The following is a 26,311-nucleotide window of genomic DNA, read 5'->3' on the forward strand; positions in this document are numbered from 1 at the left end:
AGCATTCAGGTAGGCGCTCAGTACACCTGTGCACTATGACTCCCATGCGAGTTCGGATGCCGAGTGAAGTTCGATTCACTTAGAAGCCCAGGCTGAGTTCATAGCATGTGGTTGGTGAATGGACTCGGAGGGTTAGAGGAGTCCTCACCCTCAGCAAGGCCGGGACTCCAGGGCCAGGGTGGAGAGCCTGGCCCAGGCCCGGACACCCAGGGGCCCCACGGGGCTCGCAACAGCCACACAACCAGAAAAGAAATGCAGGTAACTAGACTTGCCCCACTCTGAATTTTGACCTTAGGAGAAGAGACAAATCATAAACAACCAATTACCTGGAATTTCAAAGACCCCTGTGAAGTCTGGGCTTTCTCAGGCCCAGCCCACCTGCCCGGAGGGGACCCAGGCACGGCAGGCCTCCCACCGCCCCTGGGCCCACTGCTCAGCGACACCCGCTGTGTTCACTCACCCTGAGCTCTCAGCTTGGAACATCGAAGCAGCCCAAAGGCCTATGTGCCCTCACATCTTCTGTAACTGTGCCCCCCACACGCAGAGAACCTCAGCGGTGCGGATGAGCAGCTAAACATGCTTTCCCTGACTCTTTTAAAGAGAGCAAGTGCGCACCCTCGCGGGAAGGAGGGAAGCGGCAGGTATCTGATCAGGTCTTACCACACTGCAATCCTGCCTCAGCACCCAGTCAGCAAGGACCACAGGCCACCACACCCAGGCCAGGAACCCAGCCCAGGTCACCCACGTGGCCCCGGCCGCCACCCAGAGGGCCATCCAGCTGTGCCGTGGGGTGGGGGGAGCATAATCGCCCACCTTCGTTCCTTGGACGTTACAACGCGAATGCGAGCTCTCGGGGCTGGCAACACACTTCGTGCCTGCCCTTGGTAAGAGCCCCCCACCTAGCAGCCGAAGTACCCTGAGATCAATTCCACAGGACAGAACAGACACTGATGCTTACGGAAGTAAACACGGAAAGGGAGTTTCTCACCTAATGACAAGCACTACAAAGGTCAGGGCAGTCAGAAACTTCAGCCGGAGATCTGAAAGACAAAGCTCTTGGTACACAGACGTGGACATGGAAGTCGGGGCCACGCTCATCGCAGAGGCCTGAAACTACAGCACTGACCCCTCCTGTCTGCAGCCGGCCGGGTGGCCATTCTGGCGGGGAGGATCCCGTGAGACCAGTGGGGCAGACCCTGACTGAGGACTAAGAAACAGCCCGGGGATCCTGTACCAGGTGCCACCCCGCAACTGACCCTCTGACAGCACCAGGGTCCCTGGCTCTGTCTGAAGGCCTCCCTCCTCATGGCCAGCAAGGTCTGTTCAGTCCCGTTCTGACCCCCAGGGACCAAAGGTGCTGGCCCCACTCGTGATGGACAAGTCCCAGGGCTCTCTGGGGTGAGGTCACCCGAAGGGACCTCCAGCCACTCCTGGCCATCAGCCACCCTCCGTGGTGCCCCAGAGCCGCTTACCCACGTAAGGCATGTGGCGTAGCTCAGAGCAGGCCCGCACGATCAGGAACAGCAGGTACAGGACATACACGGCCGCCACCACCATGAAGAAAATCTTCATTCCCTGGGGACCAGACAGCGCTGAGGTGTGGCCGAGTCTCCGCCTCTGATACCGGCACTGTAGCAGGAAAGCCTAGCACCCGCCAGGGGCTCCACCCCAAAGGGCACCCAGGAGCGGCAAGAACAGGCTCCCATTCTCTGCCCCCTCGCCCCCCTCCGGGAACCCAAGCTCCTCCCATTACAGGACGCTCCAGGCCCAGGGCCTGGACATGGCAGGTGCTTAGGAAATGGTGGTGGGCCTGTCTGTCCCCATCTGAGTATAGGCCTGACCCCCATCCCAGCGTATGAGGACGGCAGCTCCTGGCAAAGACAAGACCCAGAGCCAGCGATTAAGGCACCCCACACGGCCGACTGTGTGGCTCGAGTCCCAGACCCAGCAGCCTGAAAATCACGCCAGGTGCGTGTGTGCGCATACCCAGAATCCCAAGAGGAGGATGGAGGAGGAGGACTGTGGCATGGCCATTCCCCCAGGAGGTGCTTTCTCACTACCCCCCCCCCCGCCTCCTCGGGAGTGCATGCGCCCTATAGTAAATTTAAAACAGGAAGGAAAGGAAGGAGGGAAGGATGCGGGGAGGGAAGGAAAAAAAGACCCGGGGCTGGACCTGAGGAGCCTTGAGTAAGCTCAGCTTTCTGGACTGCAGTTCCCTGTCTGTGAAGTGAGGGGCTGATGCTCAGGAACACGCTGGGTCTACAAGGGCACGATTCTATTGTTTTGTTCACAGAAACAAAACCTTGCCCTCTGAAGACAGCTTGGTGGCTCTGATGAGGGTCAGGCTCCAGGGAGGACAACACCCCTTCGCCTGCAGAGCCTGCCCCTCGGAGGAGGCTCCATCCACCCTGCCTGCCCATCCCTGTGCTCTCGGTGCCGGACTCTCCGTCTGGCGGCCAAGGCAGGGCACCGGGCTGCATGGCAGGACCTGGGGCTCTTTCTGCCTCAAAGAACCTGCGTGCCTCAGCTTGGCCCGTGTCCCCACAGGCCTGTCTCTCGTGTCCCCTCACTGGTAGCCACAGACCCCTTGGTCTGTTCCTGGGCCCTCGTGACTACTGCCCGACCACCTGCCTGGGAATAGGGGACAGAAGGGAACGACAGTGATGCGCCCTGGATCCGCCCTGTGCTGCCGCCGGGTCACCACAACAAACACGGGGGGGTGGGGGTGGTGAAAACACCCTCACTTCCCCGCACTTCCTACCCTTGAGCTATCTTTTTTTAAAAAAGAATTATTTCATTTTATTTGGTATTATTATCATTATTATTATTACTATTATTTTAATTTGACCAGAGAGAGAAAAGAAAGTGAAAAAGCAAGCTTCCAGGTTCGGGACTCAAACTGCAGTCGGCCCCGTGGGAGTCCAGCACCCCAACCACTGTGCCACCTGCCAGCCCAGCAGCCATTAACAAGACCGTGCCAACAACACGTGGAAGTTACAAAATTCAGTCACTTCATAAAACAGGGTTAAAAGAAAATTCTTACCTGAAAATTTCCAGTGTCAACTCGATACTGGTACATTGGATCATGTAATTCGTTAACTCTAAAATAACAACATAATAAAAAAAACTCTAGATTAAGAATTAGCTTCCTTTTTTTTTTTTTTTTTTTGCTAGAGTGTGCACCCCTCCCTCCTTTCAGGATGTTGTTCACACATGTGCACACGTGCCTCGTGTGTTTAGGTGCCAGGCCCAAGATTTGAACTGCAGTCGGCCATGTGGGACCCAGCCACCGTAACCACCATAACCACCAGCTGGCCCACTAGCTTTACTTTCTACCTTACATTTGGTCTCATTTGACTCTTTTTTTTTTTTTTTTTTAAAGGTTTTTGCTTTAGCCTGTATGTGTTCACTGACTGGGGGAGAGAGAGAGAGACAGAGGCAGAGACAGTGAAGAGGGAAAGTGAGAAATCATGCCCCAGGGGTGATGGCCACACTGCAATCCCTTTTTCTCTATTCTTCTCCTGGGACCCTGGACATGCACACACATGTGCCTGGCATGAGTTTCAAACCACTGGGTCTGGGACTCTAACCAAGGTCGGCCATGTAGGAGTCCAGCAACATAATCACTGTGGCATCTCCCGGCCTGTTTTCTAATCTAGTAACATAAACTACGCTATCGACAAGAGTGAAAGATTTTTTAAAAGCAATCCTCAAGTTGGGAGCAATCCTCAATTTCCTATTTCTCGTTGACAAAGTCCGCAATCCGACTGATTTCCGCCTTGGTAGTATTGCCACGCTGCAGCACTGTCTGCTCCAAACCCCTATTTCTCTGGTAATTTTTGGAGCTGTTTTCCAGGCAGCTTTTTCAAGGCACCTATGGGTGCAGTGAGATGGGTGAGCACACATAAGCAGCAGCACATACTTCATTGAGATGAATTTCCAAAATGAAAAATGGGGCCTCAGATGACAGGGAAGCAGGGAAGGAGACTGGAGAAGGGGGAGCCAGGGCCCACGGTCAGGCAGGACCTCAGCCAGGTTCCCAAACCACTGCCCGGAACGACTCCAAGGGCACCGTAGCCAGTACGTCGGGCTATTCCTACACGGGCTCCCACTGTGCTGCCATCTCACCGAGACCGTGGGAGCTAGCGAGGGACGGGGAGGCTTGCAGGTGCACGCAAAGGGGAGCAGAAACAGCTGGTGGACGGAGAGGCTGGGCCAACCACACTCCCCAAGGGAACTCTAAAAGAACTATCTTCTTCATTTTCTCCCTCTGACTAGTAGAACCATGTATTATTTACAAGCCAGAAATGAAACCCTGGCTCTGAGCCACAGGACCGAGCCTGAAGTGTGGGGAGACGGGTCCTCTCCGGATGAGCTGGGAGGACACGGCACGGCTCTCAGCCTGTCCGCCTGGGCCAGCACCTCTCAGGACTGCAGCTTCCCAGAGAACACAAGTACTCACGTTTGCCAGATCCCCAGGGTAACAGAAGCCAGCCACAACAGTCCAACAATGAAGAATTTAGGAAAATAGAAAGTTAAGCACTTTCTTTCTCCCTAAAAAACAAAAATAAAAATTTAAAAAGGTAACAAATTTTAAAAACTCAGTTATTCTGGCAAACATTAACCCCTGTCAGATTATACTATTAGGTCGTTGGGAAAATCATGACATTTTTTCCTACGTTCTTCTCTGTAAAAGTGTGTCACGACTCTCCCGATGGCCCAGTATTAACAGACCACAGCCACCAGGTGGTTTCGAGGTGACCACCGCTGCTCTGTTGAGTATGAGGCTGGAGGCCGGTTTCAGTGGGTGAATGCATCTCTGAGGACTGCCACCAGAGGGCAGGAGGCAGACTGAGCTTCAAGCTCCTCTGAGGCCAAGGCCGAGCTTACCTGAACCCGGATCCCATGGTACACGCACAGCCAGAAGAGCAGCAGAGCACACAGGAACACGGACTGGGAGAGGTCATCCAGCATTCCGGGGAACCAGCTGTTCACCAGGAAGGAGAGCGGGAAGAAGGGGTCTGGAAAGCAGGAGAACATGACGGAAATGGGGCCACGTCCCTGCAGACCATCCACCTCGGAGGGAACCCACCGCCCGCTTCGCCCTGGCTGGGGGCAGGCAACTGGGAGGGGAGTGCACAAAGGCTAAAGTTTGTGTTTCCAAACTCCTGGAGGCCAAGAAGCTGGTGCTCCGGAGGTCGCGGAGGGCCACTTGCACCTGCCATCCGCTCTCCCAAGGCCGGGACCAAGCACTGCGCTGCACCTCGCCGGGGGAGCCAGGCCTTCCAGGACAGGCCGAGGAGCAGCCAGCACTGCCAGGCGGGACTGCTGAGCCTGCAGCCGACCAAGTTATAACGACCAAAGCGGGGGGCCTGTTAGTTCGTGGCTGGGCACCCACCGCTGCCTGGAGGAATGGCTGACTAGGAGCGGCTGGCTTCCACGTGTGCCTCCTCGGGGCCTTCTGTGGGCTCTCCGGGAGACTCTGGAGCTTCTGGCTTTAAGGGGGGACGCTCTGAAGTGGAAATAGCACCTACCGTTGTACAGCAGCAGCAGCGGCAGGAGGACCGACATCCACTTCTGCTCGATGCCCCAGTCCCGCATGGAGAACTTCCGCAGGGAGTGAGCGAACAGGCACTGAGACGGAAGGGCCTCGTTACTGTCTGCCCCACCCTGCTCGCCCAGCAGGTTAGCCTGGCGGTCTGGGTGCCCAGCCAAGATCTGCAGGGCTGCCCGGGGTCAGTGGATTTCTGCGGGCTCGAGGCCACCAGCCACCTCCAAGATAAGCATTAGGAAGGCCGCAGGTAGGATAGTCACCAGCTGGACTCAGAGGGCCGAGGGGGAAGGGGACGGCGGCACCATGAATCCACCTCTCACCAGGCAGGAGGCCCTTCCCAGACATCTGGCCTGCAGACACACCAGGGAAACAGGCCACACCCAGGGGCCCGCGAGCAAGTCGCACACTCCCACAGTACACTGAGATGGCACCGGCTACTGCAGAGGGAGCCAGGGCTCCCCACAGAGAGCTGGGCGAACGAGACTCACGACCACGGTCAGAGGACACGCTCATCCTCCAGCATGCCCCAGGGAAGGCGTGGGGCCCAGGGAGATGTGTCCTTAACGTGCTTTAAAACAGGACACGACTTGTGGCTTTAAGGCCTGGAGCTATCGTTTGCTTTCCTATAATCTGACATTAGCTAACAATGTTTAGGGCCATCTGGATGCCCTGGCCTGTGGCCATTCCCCAGTCCACGTCACCAGATAAGCCTCAGGCCACTTCCTTTCTCTGAAAACACACAGGGAATTTGGAGCACCAGCTCTCTGGGCCCAGGGAAGCAGAATCCCAGGCACCAGGGAGCAAGGTTTCCAAGGCAGGCCAGCCGGTGGCGTGGTGGTTAAGGCGGTCGGACCCTGCATGGCACACTGCATGCTCTAAGTGTAGACCCAGAAGCTGGAAAACATGCCGGGTGTATGTGAGTGTGTGTGTATGCAGAGAGGAAAATGAAGGAGGGGGGAGTGTGGTGTGGCCACCTCCTGGGGAGGTGCTTCCTCCCTTCCTCCGTCTCTCTGGTGAGTGCACATGTCCTATAGCAAATTAAAAAAGAATTTCTGATGGACCAGACAGAAAAGCCAGCTTTCCCTCTTCACTGATGAAGCCACTAGGGGGAGCCTGGGATCCCTGAGGCCCTGGCTTGGCTGAGCGCGGGAACCTCCGTGCCCCTGGACCCCAGGTCCCATGCCCTGCCCGCCAGCTGCGCGCACAGCCGCTATGTGTACATCGTTCGCCTGCCAAGTACCCAGTGTTCTTTGGGCAGCAAGAGGAGCCACCACTGCAGAGAGGACGCAGCTGATGGGGACGGGAGGCCACCTGGCAGACAGCGAGGAGACGCTGAGTGAACACACGGCCTCATGCCCGATGCATGACACATTCTCGCTCTCAGCCCGGGTCCCTTGGGGCTCCGGTGTGCTTCTATGGGTGGTAATTTCCCCTCAAAATTACCGTGCGCACGTGGACACAGACCTCAGACCCCAAATAAGCCAAAGCCTGCATTTCCAAAACCATTTTCTTGGTCCATATTCCTGAAAAAGCCTGAAGACTGAAAAGCCCAGAACAATTTTTCAAATACAAAACCCCAAGACTGTGTGGTATCTGCACCAGGCCATGCCAGCAGGCAGAGTCCCTCCCGCAGGGTAACCCGCCCGCCCACTGTGCAGTGAGGGAAAGCGCCTCCCAGTCCGCAGTCGCAGTCGTCCTCGCTACCTGACCCCAGATGGGCCTTTCTGTGCCACAGCCTCCGCTCGGCAAGGCCGGCTGCCTACTAGCTGGAGTGTCTGGAGCCCAGACACCCAGGCAGCTTGCCCTGGGACAGTCCTGACCACGTAAACCAGCTCCATCCTGGCTAGGTCTGCCAGTCTGCCAGGAGGATGGCACTCACAGTGACGATGAAGGTGAGCACCACGAAGACAAATCGGAACCAGATTTCCAACTGGGAAAATGCAGGATTGTAAGTCTTCCACTGAAATGGGAAGTGGGAAAACCATTTGAGAAAAATCTATGTCTGAATCTATAAGAAGAAACACACCAGCTTACTAACACTGGCTACCCCGAGATGAGAGACTACAGGCAGTTTAAAGTATCCTTCTGGACCAGCCTGTAGCCTGGTGGTTAAGGGATGTGGATCCCACATGACCAACTGCAGTTCAAATCCCAGCCCCAGCAGCTTGAAAAATACATGAGGTGTGTATGTGTTTTACCCCAAATCCCAGCAGGATGGAGAAGCAGAGAAGAAGGAATTCTGGCATGACCATACTCTGTCGAGGGCTGCTTTCTCCTCTGTCTCTCTCTAGCAAGCATACATGTCCTCTGGAAATTAAAATTTAAAAGCTCCTCTTTCTTAGACTTTTCTACATGTCTTAAAACCTTAACACTTAATATATTTTACTATTATGTTAAAGAACACAGATGTAAAAAATATTAATTACCGAGAGCTGAAAATAGTTTTAGATAGCTTATTTTAGTTTATATTAGTGGTAAACCTGGCAGATTAGTTACTCTATAATCATAATAAGATTTGGATTTTTTAGAAGGTATTTTTCTTCAATTGCCAGAGTTGCATGAGAAAGCAAGAGAACGGGCTATGACACCTGCCACGGGGGTGTGGCCACACCGCAACCCCTCCTGCTCACTTCTCCACCCCATCGTGATTTGGGGCATGCACACACGTCCTTCATATTTCTCAAGCCACAGAATCCATGGTTTGAGCCAGGGTCAGCTGTGTGGGATCTGGCCCACAATGCATAGCACGTAAGTGCTGTGTTACAGAGCTGGCCTACATCATCGGGGTTTCAAACTTAATATAAAAAATCAACCTTGTCGGGACCAGCAGTTAGCGTAATGGCTATGTCGCTGGACTCCCACGTAGTCGACCGTGGTTTGAGTCCCGGACCCGGTGGCTTAAACTCACGCCGGGCGCGTGTGTGTGCGTGCCCAAGATCCCGAGAGGAGAATGGAGGAGAAGGGATTGCAGCGTGGCCATCCCCCCTGGAGGGGTGATTTCCTGCTTTCTGTTTCTCTGTCTGTCTCTGTCTGTCTGGCGAGCGCACGCGCCCTATAGCAAAAACCTCTCAAAAAAAAAAAAAAAAAATCAACCTTGTCAGGCCAGCAGGTGGCACAGTGGTTAAGGTGGCTGGATCCCACATGGCTGACTGCATGGTTCAAGTCCCAGACTCGGTGGCTTGAAAAAACACACCGAGTGCATGTGCATGTATGCCCAAAATCCCAAGAGGAGAGAGGAAGAGAAGGGATTACAACATGGCTAACCCCCCACCCCCGATTTCTCACTTTCCTTCTCTTCTGCTTTCTCTCTGTCTCTGTCTCTCAGGTAAGCACATGTGCCCTTTGGCAAACATTATTTTTTAAAAATGACCTTGTCAATCTCTTTATTAGAAAAGCAACACTTTCTATTAGAATAAAATTTTAAAAGTTTTCTTAGGTTTACTTATTTTTTTCAGTAAGGCAGGGGGCAGAGAGAGAGAACGATCCACGATAGGGTCTTCACACCATGACCCCCCCCTCCCCCGCCCTGGCCTGTCTGGGTCACAGGCACGTGTGCACCTGGCGTGCACAGGGAGGGCCTGGGACATGCACTGGGGTTCCCAGGTAGCTCCACGCGTGGTACTACTGCAGCCCCACCTGCCCCAAAAGCCAGACTTTAAAAAAGTCATTTTTCAATATGAGCACAGCGTTCTAAAAAAGTGTAAGTAAAACATGTAAATATGAGTCTGAAACAAGAAAAGTAAACTGCAGTTAACACGGTCAGTCCTCATGCTGACCAGCTCACACCTGCCCACATGGCCTCATGGAACCAAGGCTACACACGCACCTGCTGCCAGAGGGTGGAAGGTGTGGCTGGAGGCCCCTCGGCCTGAGCCAGACGCAACCCAACCTCAGAACGCAGCCCCGAGGGCCAAGCACTAGCCTCACTGTAATGCACTGAACTAAGATCTGAGCCTTTTTCTTAAGAGAGATTTTTGCTATAGGGCGCGTGTACTTACTAGAGAGGGAAAGACAGACAGGAAGAGACAGGAAGCAAGAAATCTGCCCCTCCCCCCACTGGGGTAATGGCCACGCCGCAATCCCTTCTCCTCCATTCTCCTCTCAGGATCTTGGGCACGCATGCACACATGCTCGATGTGAGTTTTAAGCCACAGGGTCTGGGACTTGAAACACGGTTGTCTACATGGGAGTCCAGCGACATAACTATTTCAAGCCTTCTGCTGGTCCTAAGATCTGAGCCATTTTAAAAATTTGCTTCCGAACATACACGGTTACAGTCACTAGATCTACCTAAAACACACATACACAGTACAGTCACTCGATCTACCTAAAACACACACACACAGTACAGTCACTCGATCTACTTAAAATACACACACACAGTACAGTCACTAGATCTACCTAAAACACACACACACACACACACACACACAGTTACAGCCACTCGATCTATCTAAAACACACACAAACACACACACACACAGACAGAATGGTTAAGACACCGGATCGAGGAGGCAACCAAGGGCAATGGCCTCTGTTAGGAAGTGGGGTGGGGTGGCTGCCCCAGGCACCCAGTGGTTTCCCCAGGTTGTGACACACAGTTGGGAGGTCAGGAAGACAGAGGTGGCTCGATCATAGGACAGAGTGTGGACAGGAGAGCTGTTTAGGGAGCACCCCAGCATCTGCCGAGGTCACCCCCCGTGTTTCACTTGAGGGCAGACCAGCACCCAAATATGAGTGATCTACCCAGGGCTGAAGAAAGAACCTCCCAGGGGCCAGCAACCAGCAGCCACAGGGTCAGGTCATGGTGCCTGTTCCTGCAGACAAGAAAATCACAAAGGGCAGCAGGGACCAAATGCCCAGTGCTTTGCTTCAGTGGTGGGCAAACACGAACCTAAAGCTGTTTTGGTCTCACCCCACAAAGTTTAAAAGCAAGGCCTGGGGCCAGCAGATGGGGCGGGGTTAAGGTGCTGGACTCTCACATGGCGGGAATCATGACTTGAACACTGTGGTTCAAGTCCCAGGCCTGGAGGCTTGCTTTCTCATTTTCTTTATCTCTCTCTGTGTCTCTCTGTGGTGAATTAAAATAATAAGTAAATCATTGGGTTTTCTTTGTTTGTTGTTTTTTTTGTTGTTTTTTGTTTGTTTGTTTTTACAAAAAGCAAGGGGCTGAGAGGTGAGAGGTCAAACTCCTTTCAAGTAATATAAAACATCCCAGGATAAAGCTTAAAAATACGAGAAGACCAATAAGTAAGTAAATCATCGGGTTTTCTTTGTTTGTTGTTTTTTTTTGTTGTTTTTTGTTTGTTTGTTTTTACAAAAAGCAAGGGGCTGAGAGGTGAGAGGTCAAACTCCTTTCAAGTAATATAAAACATCCCAGGATAAAGCTTAAAAATACGAGAAGACCAACTTAGTGATCAATAATGTTGGTATTGAATCAAAAAGTACCATGCATGCAAAGAAGCAAGAAAACATAAAGCATTCTGATGAACAGACTGACCAATCAGAACCGGCCCGGAAATCAGATGACAGAATTAGTATGAGTAGGACATCAAGAAGCTAAGTCAAAGACTTCCTGTGTTAACTAGAGGCTTGGAAGATGATCACCAGCAGATTAGATACTACAGTGATTAGGAAGTTCAAGACACAACAATAGAAACGAACTAAAATGGAACAGGGGAAAATGAGCAGGGCGCCAGCAAGCTGGGAGGCCCCGAGGGGCCGAGTAAACATGGATTTTCAGTCTAAGAATATGGAGGGAGGGGGCCTCAGGGAGGACATACGCTCCCTCCTCCTTCCCTCTCTCTCTCTCTCTCTCTCCCCCCCCCTCTTCTTTGCTGCAGGGTGGACGTGCTCATCAGAGAGAGACAAACACAAAGAGAGAAAGTGAGAAATCACTTCCGGGGGGGTGGCCACACCACAATCCTTCTTCTTCATTTTCCTCTCATGCTTTTGGGCATGCAGGCATACACACCAGGTGTGATTTCCAAGCCACCAGGTCCAGGACTCAAACCACACGGTTAGCTACTTGAACCAGCGCTTTAACCTCCATGGCACCTACTGGCCCCTCTTTCTTTCTTCTGATGGGGGCACCCCCATGCCATGATCTCGGCCAGCCAGGATTAAGGGCACGTCTCTCAGGGTGCACAAGGAGACCCAGGGATGCAAACCCAGGACCTTGTCACTGGCTGCAGCATGGTGAAGCACTGTGTTACCACTGTGCCACCCCAGCTGGCCTGCATTTATTTTTAAACTCAAAATATATTTTTGAAATTAAAAAACAGAGTAAGAGGAGATAAAGTAAAGTCTCCAGAGGACACGCTGGCTTCGGCCGTTCCTGTGAAATCTTAGCACAAAGCCGGCTTTGTCCTTTCAGAGACTAGCTCGCCCCGTGGGAACAGCGCTCCCTGCACGCCCCAGGCTGCTCCTCCCCAGTGAGGACCCGCGGGCTGCGGGCCAGTTGGCACAACCAGCCTTTCAACACCTGGACTATGCGCGAGCAGAGACCAGGTCACTCCTGCGAGGCATGAACTGGCCAACTGGAGCAAAATACCCCGGTCCAGGTGCCGCCAGTGCTGGCTCCTTCTCTGACAGAGAGCCAACATTTCCTCGGGACTTCAGACAGTCCCCGAGGGGAAAGCCATGGGCATGCAGGGGTGGGGACGCAAGGGGGACCGCCATTTAGACCGGGCCACACGGTGACTCAGGCAGCACCAGAGTTCCTGGGATGGGAGCCCCCAGCTTCACAGCTTGGGCCACCAAGACTCAAAGCTGCATAAGAGACACCACACCCACCTGGTGTGGCAGCACACGTGGGACACGCCTGCTCGGCAGGCGGAGGCCACATGGGAGCCCAGGTTTGATTCCCGGCCCATCCTAAAAGGTTCACATTGTAATCATAGCTACTCAGGAGGCTGAGGCAGGAGCACATTGTAATCACAGCTACTCAGGAGGCTGAGGCAGGAGAATCACGACGGGGTGAGGCCCTGTCTAAAAAATAACACACGTGTGTGCACACGCTCAAAGACACTGCTCAGAAATACCTGGGAGGAAAGCGAGAACATTGCTCTGCGTGTGTCTAAGAAGTCAGCAGCAGGTATCCAGTGGGGCCTGCTGCCCCTCTGGCCTCTGGGAAGCCAGCCCAGAGGGCGTCCACAGGATTAGAACGGAAGGACCCGGAACACAGTGGTTGTTTTAACCTCAGCTCCAGGCATAGGTCATGGCTTAGAAAGAAAGAGGAGGAAATGGCCGTGAACAGCTGGCTGCGGAGTGTCACTCAAGATCAAGGGGAAGAGACTTCGTTAGAGGGAAGGGCTGCCAGGTTAGCCGTAAGGGCACAGAGGGCGACAGGGCGACGCGGACAGAGAAGTGCCTGTAACAGCTCAGGGGACCATGGCAGGAAGATGCACGGGCACGGTGTGAGGAGTCTGCGCCGGGCTGCACACGCAGGGCAGGTCATGCTGGCGACACCAGCTGCCAGCAACGCAGCCAGGGACCAGGCGGGGCCGTCAGTGTGGACACGATTCCTTTGGGAAGGGGGCCACCACATGCTATGTCTGAAGGGGTCACTCCAATCCCCCCTCAAATGACTCCCTGCAGTGGTGTTAGCAGGGCCCTGGGGTTTGTAAGGCTCTGCCCTCATGAACGAGGGCTGGGACAGCTAGCTCAGGCCCGTCCTGCACTTCATCCCCGCGCCTGTGGTGCAGTTTGTCCCCTGCAGGAGATGTAGCCCGGGCGTCATCTCAGAAGCAGAAGAGAGCCCTCGCCACAGCAAGCCTGCCTGCACCTTGGTCTCGGACTTCCAGCCCCAGAACTGTGAGAGACATTTCTGTTACTTGTAAATCACCCGTCTGTGGTCGGTGACTGTAATCACAGCAGCATAATACACCAAGACGCCACTCCACTCCAAAAAGGTAAGTAGAAATCACGGGATGAAGTGACCATGGAATATGGGACTTAGAACAAAACAAATGAGAAACCAGCTTCTCAGTTCTCACTGTGGGGCCCCGGGCCCAGCCTCCCAGCTAGCTGGGACCACACGGGGTACATCCACACCAGCACGTTCAGGGTGGCCCTGGACCCAGCCAGGGTCCAACCTTCGCACCCTGAACTTGAGACACGAGCAGAGTGCTGGCGAGGTACCTGAGAGCAAAGTCCCAGCAGGACAGCCACACAACAAAGGGCAGACTCCAAGTTCACTCTCAGAAGACCTCGAGAGTCTGGAGCAAGAGGCAAAAACAAATGACAAATCCAAGACTGCCGTAAGCTGAGCGGTGTCTGAGGACTGAGACGGCGATCGCAGGACAGAGGGTGACAGACCAGCTGAACAGCCAGCACAAAGTCCCAAGGGTTCTCGCCAGTTGGCAAACGGGAGCAGCCTGGTGGCGTGGCCGCTGTCTGGGCCCAGAGCACACCCAGGGCCACCTTCTTAGGTCCCTTCTCTATTGGGAGCCCCACCCTTGGCCAGATGACAGGGTGGCTAAGGAAGGAAACCTGGGATTGGAGGGTACAGAAGTCACGCCCCAGCACAACGGGAAGGAGAAATCTCAGAGGGGATGAGATGCCGCCTTCAAGTCCCTGAGGAGTTACTAGGTGGGTAAAGAAAACTCGCTCTGCATAGCTGAGACAGAACGTGAGAAAGAAAGCAGTACGGACGAACAACAGCACCCATTTATTACACTTCTGCTGGCCAGCCAGGTGGCCTGGAGGATAAGGTGCTGGATCCCAAAGGGCCAACTGTGTGGTTCAAGTCCCAGACCCAGTGGCTTGAAAAACACACTGGGTGTGCATGCACCCCAAATCCCAGGAGCAGAATGAAGAGACTGCGACACGGCCATGTTCCCTGGAGGGTGATTTCTCAGTTTCCCTCTCTTTGTCTCTCTCCAGCAAGTACACACATCCTATGGCAAAATTAAAAACAAAAAGCACCTGCACTGCTGACCCTCTGAGCCCTGGAAGGCTCCCGGGAGAACAGAGGCCATGGGCACGGTGTGCAGAGCTTGGGGGAGTGAGGCAGGGCCAAGCAGCACAGAGAAGTGGCCTGCACTCTGCAGTCTCGGTACAGGCTCTCGCAGCCCATGCACACCTATCTATCTGCTCAACCGAAGCCTGGTCCAGGCATCAACATGAGAGCCAAGGGATGGAAACGGCCCAAACAACCATCGACGGAGAATGGAGGCGCAAATGCAGCCTATCTGTGAGCTGGTACTCAGCCAGAAAAAGGGGTGAAGTCCCGAGACCCACACCGACGTGGGTGAGCCTGGGGAGCATCATGCCACAGGAAAGCAGCTGGTCCCGACGGACTGCGTGGTGCACACCCCCACCCACATGGGATACCAGACCAGGCAAACATGGAGACAGGCCACGGGGAGGGGGAGCGGAACATGGCCACTGCAGGCTCCTTTTATGGGTGATGAATTAGATACTGATGTCAGTTGCACACCTCTGAATATTAAAATCCGCCAAACTATAAGCTTCAAGAGGGTAAATGGTAGGACTAGCAGTTGGTGTAATGGCTATGTTGCTGAACTCCCATGTAATAGGCTGCGGTTCAAGTCCTGGACCTGGTGGCTTAAACTCATGCCGGGCGCATGAGTGTGTGTGTGCCCAAGATCCCGAGAGGAGACTGGAGAAGAGACTGCAGCGTGGCCATCGCCTGGGGTGGGGGTGATTTCTGTCTCTCTGTCTCTCTGTCTTTCTGGTGAGCGCACGTGCCCTACAGCAAAAACCTCTCAAAACAAAAAAAGAGTAAATGGTATGGCACGGGGCATCAGTAAAGCTGTTATGTATGGGTTTTTTTCTTCAGAGATTTTGTCATAGAGTGCATGCATTTGCCGGAGAGACAGAGACAGACAGAAAGCCAGAAATCACCCCCTGGTGGCGAGGGCCACATCGCAATCCCTTCTCCTCAATTCTCCTCTCGGGATTTTGGGCACACTGCAAACCGGGTGTGAGTTTTAAGCCACCAAGTTTGGGACTTGAACCACGGTCAGCCCTGTGGGAGTTCAGTACCTTAACAACTATGCCACCTCCTGGCCCCAGCTGCTCCTTTTTTTAAAGGTCTTTATTAACATCTTCCCTTGATACTCAGCTCTGTGAGGTGGGCATTTCGCAGATGCAGATAATGGAAAGAATGGAGGCTTAGCGACATCAAACTGCAAATGGTGGAACTGGGATTTGAACCCCACTTATCTGTCCAATCTAAACCTCCTGCCCAGTCGCCATGCTGGTTACACCAGGTAGATGTCAGCTGGACGTGGGAAACTACAACAGCCCCCCACCAGTGGTCCGGCAGAGTCGGACACCTCCCGCCAGGGCTGGGGCAGGTGGCCTGCCTTTGGAGGAGGGGATACCTGACAACCCTCCACCACCTTCCAGCTGAGAGCACCCCCACACTCTGGTAAATCTCACAGCTCCTAAGGTCTTCTAGTTTCGATGCGGTATCTTTAACTATTCTTGGTTCCATATGCATAAGAAAGTGGTTTTTCCATCATTTTTTAGACTTTACACATTTTCCACTATTCAAAATTAACACTGGATACAGAGACACATTTCAATCACTTGATAGAAGGACGGATTCACACAGTGGGTCATGGACTGTCTGTGGCCAGCAGGATGACTTACAGTGAAGTTCATCTCCTTGATGGGCAGCTTCAAGTGTTCGAATCCCACGACCACGGTGTACTGAGTGTAATTCAGGTAGCCGAGGTGAGCCACTATGATTTCTGCACACTCCTGCGAACACACCAGGAAGTTCTGTGTCTTTAAAGTGAGAAAGAGCCTCCTCCTGCTGACTGACCCAGGAGGGACATTTCCACGACAAATGAGCAGCACTCGTCCGCTCCAGGGAACTCGCCCAAAGCCCAGAAAAAGGCAGATGCCAGCCAAAAGCCATTCCTAGAGAGAGAACCAAATGGATGGCTCCAGGACAACCTGTGGCTTAAGTTCACTGGCATCTGCTTCGGGTGACTGCAGGAAAAGTGAACAGTGCAACGCCAACCGGACATTTCCCGGCTCCGCACGCTCCGGCCACATGGCAACCTTGACGGCACTGATACCACAGCCCTCGGCTGGGGGGCTGCCCTGGGAGGGCACGTGGCCTCTGGCTGACCACTCGCACTCCCCACGCTCCCCTGCCATCTTCACCCCACCTGGGCTGCCCACCCTGGGCGTGTGAGCGTGTGATCCCACCCTTAGTCACTAAACTCGCCCTCCCCTGACAGTCTGCTCTGATGACACGCAAGGTGGCCAGCCAAGGTCTCTGCAGCAGGAAACACAGCTGTGCTGGAGGGAGCACTTCACAGTTTATAAATCCATCCCCCGGGGCCCAGTGGCACCATGGTAACACAACTGTCTGGGAGGCTGTCTCACGGGGAAAGGCTTGCATCCAGAGACCCTCCTGAACAGCTGGGCATGCGTGTTCCATACCCAGGCTGGCTGAAGCTGGGGTGGATCACCCAGTGTGGGACGGCCCTGCTGGGGTGTCAGAATGGCCTCAGACATGCTGTCTCTGTCTCAATCTCTCTCCTTTGCTCACAGAAGATAAAAATAAGTTTTTCGCTTTTTTAGCTTGTGCTACAGGGCGCATATGTTTGCTGGAGAGAAGGTGAGAGAGAACGAGAGAAAGAGAAAAACCACCCCCCAGCAGGGATGCAATCCCTTTTCCTCTATTTTTCTCTTAGAATTTTGAGCGTGTACGTATGTGTGCGCAGCACAATTTTCAACAACCTAACGGTCAGCGAGTCCCTGGTCAAGCCACAGCCTTGCTGCTGACATCGGTGCACCCCTGCAAACCACCTGGCGAGGCACACAGCGGTCTCACCTCAAGGTGCAGGCCACCTGGCTGCCTCGGGCAGTTTTTGTCTTTCCCTCAAAAAGGAAGGGAATACAAGAGGGTGGAGAGTGCCTCTCTAACATAAAACTTACAAATCTGCTAAGCCAAGGCAATGCTCCTTGCAGTTTAGAGACCTGAGGAGATGGGACAGAAATGTTCTCTAGGGGAGAGGCGGTGTAAGCTCAGGTAGGGCCACCCCCAGACAAGGAAGAAGCCACAGAGATGCAGGGGAGGCCCATGCCACATGTGCAGCATGGTGTGTGCACCCGAGAGGCCGTGTCAGACTCGCGACCCTCAGGTAGCCTGGCTCTCTGGAGCACAGGCCATGGGCAGGGCCCGAGCCGGTCGTCCCATGTGCTGGTGAGGCCCTTGGTGTGGGCAGGCCAGGACAGCTGGCTACGCTGGCTGTAGGAAAAGCCTCACCACCATGTGACTCCTGTGCCCCAGGCTGAGGCTGGCCCTGGTGTCCTGCCTGGGAATGGGGGATGGCAGATGCTTGCTTGGAGATGGCTGTGGTGACCCTCCCTCCTGTTACTCAGCAGAGGAACAAGCACCTCTGCCCACAGCACGGTGCGGGGACACTGGGCGCCCTGAGCTGGCACACGTACATAGGCACCCCGCACATTGCTCACCTTGGTCTTCGTCACTCTCCCCAGGGAGGGCGCAGTCCCCACAGAGGTGAAAACGCGCTCAGACGCTGGCTCGGCCCTGCTCACAGAACGAGAGGCAGTGCCTTCTGGTGCCCTCCCTGGCCTGTGACAGACGCAGCAGCTGGGTACCGAGGGCAGGCGCCGATGCTGTGCTGACCAGCATACCTGTCTGTGGCCCAGGGTGTCAGGGGGGATCTGACCTCGTTCTCTCCCATTAGACAGCGCTGGCTGCTGCTCGGGAAGCCCCTGACCTGAGTTCTCGCTGGCAGGGTGAACAGGGCTGGTACTTTCCCTGGCAGCAACTTGGCTGTGTGGTAGTGACAGCCGCCAGCTCCAGGGTAAGGGAGCGTGGCTTCAATCCTGGCTCCTCCACCTACCGCTGTGTTGCCTTAGGCCACGGTTCTGACCTAAGGCTCCATGTCTTGCATCAAATGAGGCTCTAATAACAGTTTGCACTACGTGGGCCTGGCGTGAGGCTCTGCGGAGACTGTGCTTGGAGAGCCCCTGGCGGGACACCCGGCATAGAAGCCGCCACTCCACATCTGGTGCACACACATCCCTTTTCCCGTCCCAGCATCAAATGCACTGTCCTTTTGTGACACTCCCCAAGTCCCCAGGTGCCATTAACCTGCTGCGTGCTGATACCAGCTCTGGAAAAGGGATGTGAGTCTTCGGATTCAGAACAGAACATGGGACCGATGAAAGCAAGAGTGAGGCTCGCCCCACCCCGGCCGTCAGGTCTCCCACCCACAGGCACACAGTGCACCCTGAAGCAGAGGCTCCAAAAACGGCCATGGACCCCCAGAAGTCCAGGTACTCTGGGTACTCTGCCCCCACGGCCAGAGTCGACCTAAAAACCTGGCGAGGGGATGACAGTGGACGGGCAGACCGACATGCCAGACAGGGGCCATGGCTGTTCGCTCTGGATCCAGCCAGCAGTACGTGACGGACAGGAAGACCAGGTACAGCCGTGCTCAGGGCGTGTGTGCAAATGTACGCAGTGTCCATGTGTCTGCATGTGCATGTGTTAGCGCGTGTGCATGTGAGTCTGTAAGAACTTGTAAAGGCAGCTTTCAGGGGAGCCTTCCACGCCATCATCCCATGACCGTCTTAACCTGGGGACAATTTCGAAGCATCCTGCTGTGCTCTGTGCTCTAAGCCAGGGAGGCAGGTCTGTGATGGTGCAGAGCCTGGTGGCATAGCCGGGCACACTCACCCCTGCACACGTGAGCGTCCTTGTCCGGTTATGAACTTTGTTGTGAATGTACATGGTGGTTCCATCCTGAGCTACGCCGTCAACTTTTACGGTCATGGGAAAGCTCGTCTGGATAGAAGTTTCTACAAGAGAAAGAAGTACCGGTGAGAGGCCCTGCCAGGTGTCTCACAGGGCAGAGGGCTGCTTGGCTCTGAAACGGCCTTGGAGCCGCAAGGGCCCTTGGACACACACCCCTGGCGTATCCGAACCTCACGTGTGCCCTGCGGAGTACAGCCTTTACGTTGGATTCTCCTTCCAGCCCATTTCTCAGGGGCCTACGGAAACCCGCGGCTCAGATCCCATCAGCTGCCCAGCACAGAAGGCCAAGTATTTCATGGCTACTGAAGTATTTTTAACTTCCCGTGTGAATTTTCAATTTAACTTTTATAATTTTCAACTTAACAACAGAAGTCAATCTATTTTTTTCTAGTTATAAAGTTATTATTCTTCTGATTATAATCTTGTTATGGAAAAATATTGGAAAACAAAGCATATAAAAATGGCGTTGAACACCTATCATCCCACTGCCCAGAGATAACCACAATTAACACCTCTGTGTCAGTTATTCCAAATTGTTTTTTGTTATAAGTAGTAGTAATACCAAATTCATTTTTGCTTTTTAAAATATTACCAAAAGGGGTAATTTTTTGGTAACATGTACCCCTTTTTTTAAAACTTCATTCACTATGGTCTTTGAGTTATTTTTTAAAATTCTTTTTAAACTCATCTAAACCATAGGACATAGAAAATAACCTGGTGACCAAATTCTCAATTCTCTCTGCGATGAAACAAAACTAGGGCATTTCAGATGAGCAGAAGGTAGGTCCTTGTAGACACGGGAGGCCGGAGACAGGGGTTTCTGAGTCTCGGGAACACGGACATCCGGGCCAGGCAACTCCTCACGGCAGGGGTCTGTCCTGGGCGTTGCAGGGTGTTCAGCCACACTCCTGACCTCTGCTCACAGAAGCAGTGGCACTCCTTTGTCCCTTGCTGTGACAACCGACACTGTCTCCTGACGTTGCCAAGTGCCCTGGGCAGAGGCACCGCTGCAGAGCTGCTGTGGCCAGTGCCCTGGGAGGATGGGGCCCGGCTTACTTTCCCTTCCACTGGGAGACACCTGGGGGCTTCAGTTTGTCCACTGAGAACAAAGACGTTCCCCGCTCATCCACCTTTGTGCCCTTATCGAAATTTGAAGTCCTTTCAGCTTCTAAAATATGATACCTGTACAGAGAAACAGCATCCCCAAGTTCCAAGCCTCATACCTTTTGATTGATTCAACTCGATGACACACGTCAGCCACAGCTGCTGATTATACGTGGACAGAGGATTTGAAAGTATTCGGATTGGCTTTAGCTGAAAAGAAAAAGAAAAAAAAAGAAGTCAGGTAATCCACATGAGCTTTTCGGGCTACCAAATACCTTATATATTTATTTATTATATGGCGAGGTTTTTGCTATAGGACGTGTGTACTCACCAGAAAGAGAGACAGAGAGACAGAAAGCGAGAAATCACCCCCCAGGGGACATGGCCACGCCACAATCCCTTCTCCTCCATCCTCCTCTTGGGATCTTGGGCATGCATGCACACGCGTCCAGTGTGAGTTTACACCACTGGGTCTGGGATTCGAACCGCAGTCGGCTATATGGGAGTCCAGTGACATAGCCATTACGCCAACTGCTGGTTCCCCCAATACCTCCTTTTCTTTTTTTTTTTTTTTGAAGAGGTTTTTGCTATAGGGTGCGTGCGCTCACCAGACAGAGACAGAGAGAGATAGAAAGCGAGAAATCACCCCCCAGGGGGGATGGCCATGCCGCAATCCCTTCTCCTCCATTCTCCTCTCGGGATCTTGGGCACACACGCACACGCGCCCGGTGTGAGTTTAAGCCACCGGGTCCGGGACTCGAACCGCAGTCGACTACGTGGGAGTCCAGCGACATAGCCATTACGCTAACTGCTGGTCCCCCCAAATACCTTATTTTAACACACAAAATTTATATTCAGTGAAAGGCACGAGTGTTAGCTCTGAAACCGAAAGTGCAGTTTTCCTCCCGGCAACCTCAGTGAAACTGCCTTGCAGGAGGTGAAAGGCCCAAGCCTGGTCTGTGACTCCCTTCCGCCCCTCAAACCACTACGCAGGTGCTCTGCCTCTCCGCGAGCCTTGGGACAACATATTTCTTAATTATGAAGAAGTCATCTTGCAGAAAAAAGAAGCAGCAGAATGCTGACGTAAAAGGGTAACAGATGACACCAAAGCGGTCCATCAGCGTTTACAAGATAAAGTGCCCGGATGGCGGCGTCTTCGGTGCTGGTATGCCAGACAGGTCACGGTTGGACGTCTGTTACTTTTAGCTTTATGAAAGTCTTCATACCCCTGGGGAAAAACATTAGAGGGACCATATTGCCAATGATTCCTCTGCTGTGTATTTATTTTGATTGCCAGAGGGTGCTTGCCAGAGAAGAGAGAGAAGAGACACAGCATCGCCCCCACAATGGGACATGGCCATGCCACTACCCTTCCTCCATTCTCCATCCCATCAGGATTTTGGGCACGCACACACCCAAAATAAAGTTTAAAGAAATAACGCAATAAGTAAATAAAAATAAAGATATAAAGAAAGGAATGCAAAGAAAATGTGAAGACAGGCTCAACAGAGACCCTTTCAAACTAGCAGCAGCAAACCAGGTCAAAGGGGGTAAGTATTAGGCTATTTTTCTTCTTTTGCCTTTTCGACAAATTGCAAGAGTAGAACCCAGGCAGGGAAGTGGGAGAGCAGAGAGAAAGGGGATTTGGGCCAAATAATCAGATTTAAACAATACGTGTTATGGAACCATGAAAATGCAGTACAGTTGTGTTCGGCTGAGAGGTAAAGACACTATGTGCGACACACAGAAAAACAGAAGGGCTAGCTGGGCTCTCACCAAAGAAGGAAACAAATTCTCCAACTGAAAGGACTTCTGTTTTTCTCTAAAGATTGTCGCTAAGATTTGAATGTATCTCCCCAAATTCATGTTTTGGAATTGGATTGGATTGTGAAGCTATTACAAGACTTGATCCTTTTATGGTGTTGAAGGGTGGGGCCTTAGGGAAGAGCGATTAGGCAGCAGGGTGGGCCCCCAAGATCTACTCAGGGTGGGTTTACGAGAAACCAGAGACAGGACCCAGACACGCGCCTCTGCTCTGCGTCGTCTTGCCACGTGACCCACCCACAGGACGACCGTCCCCAGGAACTTGGACTGCTACACGGTGAGATGAATACACCTTTATTTTTATAATTAACTAGACTCAGGTAACTCTGTGACTAGCAACAGAACAGACTAAAACAATGGTGAAGAATCAAGACACATTAAAAAAAAAAAAAAAACCTGAGCTCGTGGAAGAAATACTAACCATTAGAAAGAACTGTTCCCATGAGAAACTGGACAGAGAGAACAAGCCCTAACTTGAGCACATATACCAAGGAAGGACAAGATACCTAAGTGATTGTTGTTAGACCTTATCATCTGGGCTGGAAGGTAGCACAGTGGTTAAGGTGCCGGACTCCATCATGGCCGACTACGGTTCGAGTCCCAGACCGGTTGGCTTGCTTTCTCACTTTGCCTCTCTCTCTCTCTGGTCAAATTTAAAAATAATAATAAATAAATAAAATAAAATTATTCTTAAAAGTTATCATTATCTAGTAGGCGACTGGTATGGGTTAACCTCCCTTTGGAAAGTCGTGATGTCCCCCAGCTGCCACTCAGGCCCAGTCTTGCGTCTTACCTTTCTACTATTACTTAGTGAAAAACTTGCTGCTGCTTCCTGGAGGTAACGGCACCCTTCCTGAGCACTGGCGCACTTACTACAGCAGAAAAGGGGATTCCAGCAAAGAGCCCCGAGGCCAGCGGCCGACAGTACAGTAAGTACCGATGCTTTGGAATTCCAAGTGTGGATTTTTAGAATGGCATTTTACAAATGACAGATTTGGGAATTACATGATTAAGAATTTGGTAAATGGAAAGATTAGTATGGTCTATTTCTTTTTTTTTTTGGAGAGATTTTTGCCATAGGGCACATGCGCTTGCCAGACAGAGAGAGAGAGAGAGAGAGAGACAGAGAGACAGAAAGTGAGAAATCACTCCCCGGGGGGGTGGCCACGCCACAATCCCTTCTCCTCCATTCTCCTCTCGGGATCTTGAGCACGCACACACACGCACCCGGCATGAGTTTAGACCACCGTGTTCAGGACACAAACCGCGGTCGACTACATAGGAGTCCAGCGACATAGCCATTAGACTAACTGCTGGTCCCAGTATGGCCTATTTTTAAAGTTGCTCTGTTAGGTTCCTCATGGATTTTCAGATGTCTTAGTTTCCACTTGTCGTTATTGTTGCTTTTCTAGTTTTGTGGCTTTGTGGTTATATCATTTTTTTACACCAACTTTATGGTCTTGTCTTTCTGTGGTAATTGCAGGTATTCAGGAGCTTAAACGTTTGACAGGGCTTTAAGTAAATTCGGTCACATTTATACGTAGGCACATTTTATGGCAAATGTGTGGGTTTCTGAATTTACAACAGATCTGTTTATTTCAGTATGCGGTAAACAACAGCTTAAAGCATCCTATTCACTACTGTTCATTTAAAAAGTTATGATTAATATGAAAAAAAAGAAGAAAGTGTTGCCCGAGAAGCCAGGTAAGGGCAGCCTATCTTTTTTCCCTTTTATCGCATTTAATTACATATATCTTTACAGTGTATAACGTTTCTTTTCCCATCACGATTACCACGCATATCAGTCAAGACAGTCATTACTAGCCACATCATCATCAAATAGATTTGCTTTTTTTTTTTTTTCTGTTTTTTTTTTTTTTTTTTTTTTTTTTTTTTTGTTGTTCGTTTGTTTGTTTTGAGCAAGCATATGGTTTTATTTCCTTGCCTTTAGGCTACACTTATGAATAAAACATATGTTTTTCTTCTAGACATTGTAAAGTAACCATCATTCGCAGAGGCAGGAAGTACTCATTTCCTAGTGAAGACACACTTTTTAACTATCACAGAAGGATGAACTCTACGTGAAAACTGTTATAAATACATGGCAAGCATAATTAGGGGGAGGGAAAAACTTTCTAAGACAAATGGCAGGGACCAGCAGTTAGCGTAATGGCTATGTCGCTGAACTCCCATGTGGTCGACCGGGTTTGAGTCCCGGACCCGGAGCTTAAATTCACGCCGGGCGCGTGTGCATGCATGCCCAAGATCCGAGAGGAGAATGGAGAAGGGATTGCGGCGTGGCCATCCTCCCAGGGGTGATTTCTTGCTTTCTATCTCTCTGTCTCTCTCTGTCTCTCTGGCGAGCTCATGCACCCTAGAGCAAAAACCTCTAAAAATAATAATAATAAAGACAAACGGCAAAGGCTTTCTCTTTAATAAATTCTTTGGTCATAAAGCAGGTTTTGAGTGGTATTTGCTCTATGAAGTAATAATGGATTTTGCTGGTGTCTCTTCTGTGTATTCCTTGAAGACCAGAATAAAATGAATTATCCTGGGTTATAGTGCATAGAACATAGTTAATGCAATTTACCTTGTTTTAGTGCAAAACAATTACAGAATGAAAATATATTTTAGATTTGTGATAGCATATATTATTTATACTACTGCTGAGCATGTTGCATAAATTTTTCATCCTTTAAAAATATGACTCAGAGGTTCCTAACAGGAAGGATAAACAACAAACACCAACTCCTCGTACAGCTTCCCATGACTCCTGACGATGGTTTGCATCCACTGGCCCACAGACTCGCTTTTTCTATGCCTATGTGGGTTATTTTCTACACCATAGCTATCATCTGATTCAGCTGCTCAATTTGTTCAAACTCCTTTCCACCATCTGGGTGCTTCCTTTTCTTTTGCGTATACATTTCACAAAGCAGAATAATAGCCACCAAAAGAACCACCTCAGCCATACTGGTTTGAGGGGCACCAGATAGCTCAGAACGACAAGTTCAATGTGCTGTTCACTCTCGCCTAGTGGGAACACTGCCTGGTACCAGGAAGACCCTCCATCTTCCTCCGAAAGTTGTGTTACCTTAAGTCTCGTTTCACTAGCACGTTCCATTGACCACATACTTATTCATGTGGGCAAAACTGTACACTCCAACTACTACGATACCAGGTCCACCTCGAAGGAAAAGTCTTGACATTTACATACCAGGACAGTAGAATCCCCCAGTAAGTAATCATGGTTTGCTTTTACCATGAGTTTCAGGGACTTTGAAATGAAATGTTCCCTTCATTCCTCTCCTTCTTCAAAGACACAGGAACTTCCCAGCTGCTTGCTATCAATGACGGTGAACTTGTACTGGGGGTACAGGACGCTTCCTGTTGCGCTGACGAGGCAGCTATTCTCAAGTAGTTCATCACCTTTCCTCCAACTCACATTTACCGAATTTAGATCCCCAGATTTTGTAAGCTGGCACACAAGTGCTATATTAGAAGCTTTTCTTTTCTACTGGCATCCTAGAACGTTCAGTCAGTGATGTTATGACTCTCTAAGGAAAGGTGGAAGTATTTTGCCATCATTTCTTCTCGGACAGGTAGATTAGTGAATCTGGGGATTGCTGTCTGCCAGGCTCACGTGTGCTGCGACCAGGAGGCACAAGGGGAACAGCCAGGACGGCGTGCTCGGAACCTCCGCAGACAGGGGAGGGCACTCATGGCGCCGACAGGTCTGCCGTGACCATCCCAGTGTGCTCTCCCTCCGGCTCTCCACTCTCTGTGGTCTGGGTCCGGAGTCGCTGTGCACACTAACCGGCGGCAGGGGGCCAGCTGCCAGTCCCGGGGACAGCATGCAGGAGAAAAGGTGAACTGGGAGGGGCCCAGCCACCCTGCCCTCCTCCCCAGAGACTACCTCGGTGCGCCAGAGGCCAGCCCTGCACTGTGCCTGGCCGTGCCATCAGTTATGCAGGCACAGCCCCGGATTATTATTATTATTATTTTTAAAACTTTTATTTTTATTTTATTTAACTTTATTTATTTATTTTTAA

At 51.8% G+C, this 26,311-nt stretch overlaps 1 protein-coding gene and 1 pseudogene across 3 annotated transcripts in view; both read right to left on the reverse strand.

The window, feature by feature from the left end:
• Positions 1–26,311, reverse strand: part of TMEM181 (transmembrane protein 181) — a 76,985-nt gene that overhangs the window by 6,044 nt on the left and 44,630 nt on the right. For all 3 annotated transcript variants that reach the window (XR_001370925.2, XM_014590622.2, XM_006155780.3), the window contains exons 4-13: positions 20,555–20,645; positions 19,254–19,375; positions 16,178–16,288; positions 7,434–7,514; positions 5,535–5,634; positions 4,891–5,021; positions 4,463–4,554; positions 3,044–3,101; positions 1,473–1,575; positions 989–1,040 (exon numbers count right to left, since the gene is read on the reverse strand). Coding sequence is in view for 2 of the 3 variants with exons in the window: in XM_014590622.2 (XP_014446108.1) it covers positions 989–1,040; positions 1,473–1,575; positions 3,044–3,101; positions 4,463–4,554; positions 4,891–5,021; positions 5,535–5,634; positions 7,434–7,514; positions 16,178–16,288; positions 19,254–19,375; positions 20,555–20,645 (941 nt within the window). In the remaining variant the exon portion in view is untranslated. The remainder of the gene's footprint in view (positions 1–988; positions 1,041–1,472; positions 1,576–3,043; positions 3,102–4,462; positions 4,555–4,890; positions 5,022–5,534; positions 5,635–7,433; positions 7,515–16,177; positions 16,289–19,253; positions 19,376–20,554; positions 20,646–26,311) is intronic.
• LOC102499492 (embigin pseudogene) lies at positions 24,625–25,982 on the reverse strand (annotated as a pseudogene).

The sequence above is a fragment of the Tupaia chinensis genome, unplaced genomic scaffold (assembly GCF_000334495.1).
Source record: "Tupaia chinensis unplaced genomic scaffold, TupChi_1.0 Scaffold000468_1, whole genome shotgun sequence".
Classification (NCBI taxonomy): Eukaryota; Metazoa; Chordata; class Mammalia; order Scandentia; family Tupaiidae; genus Tupaia; species Tupaia belangeri.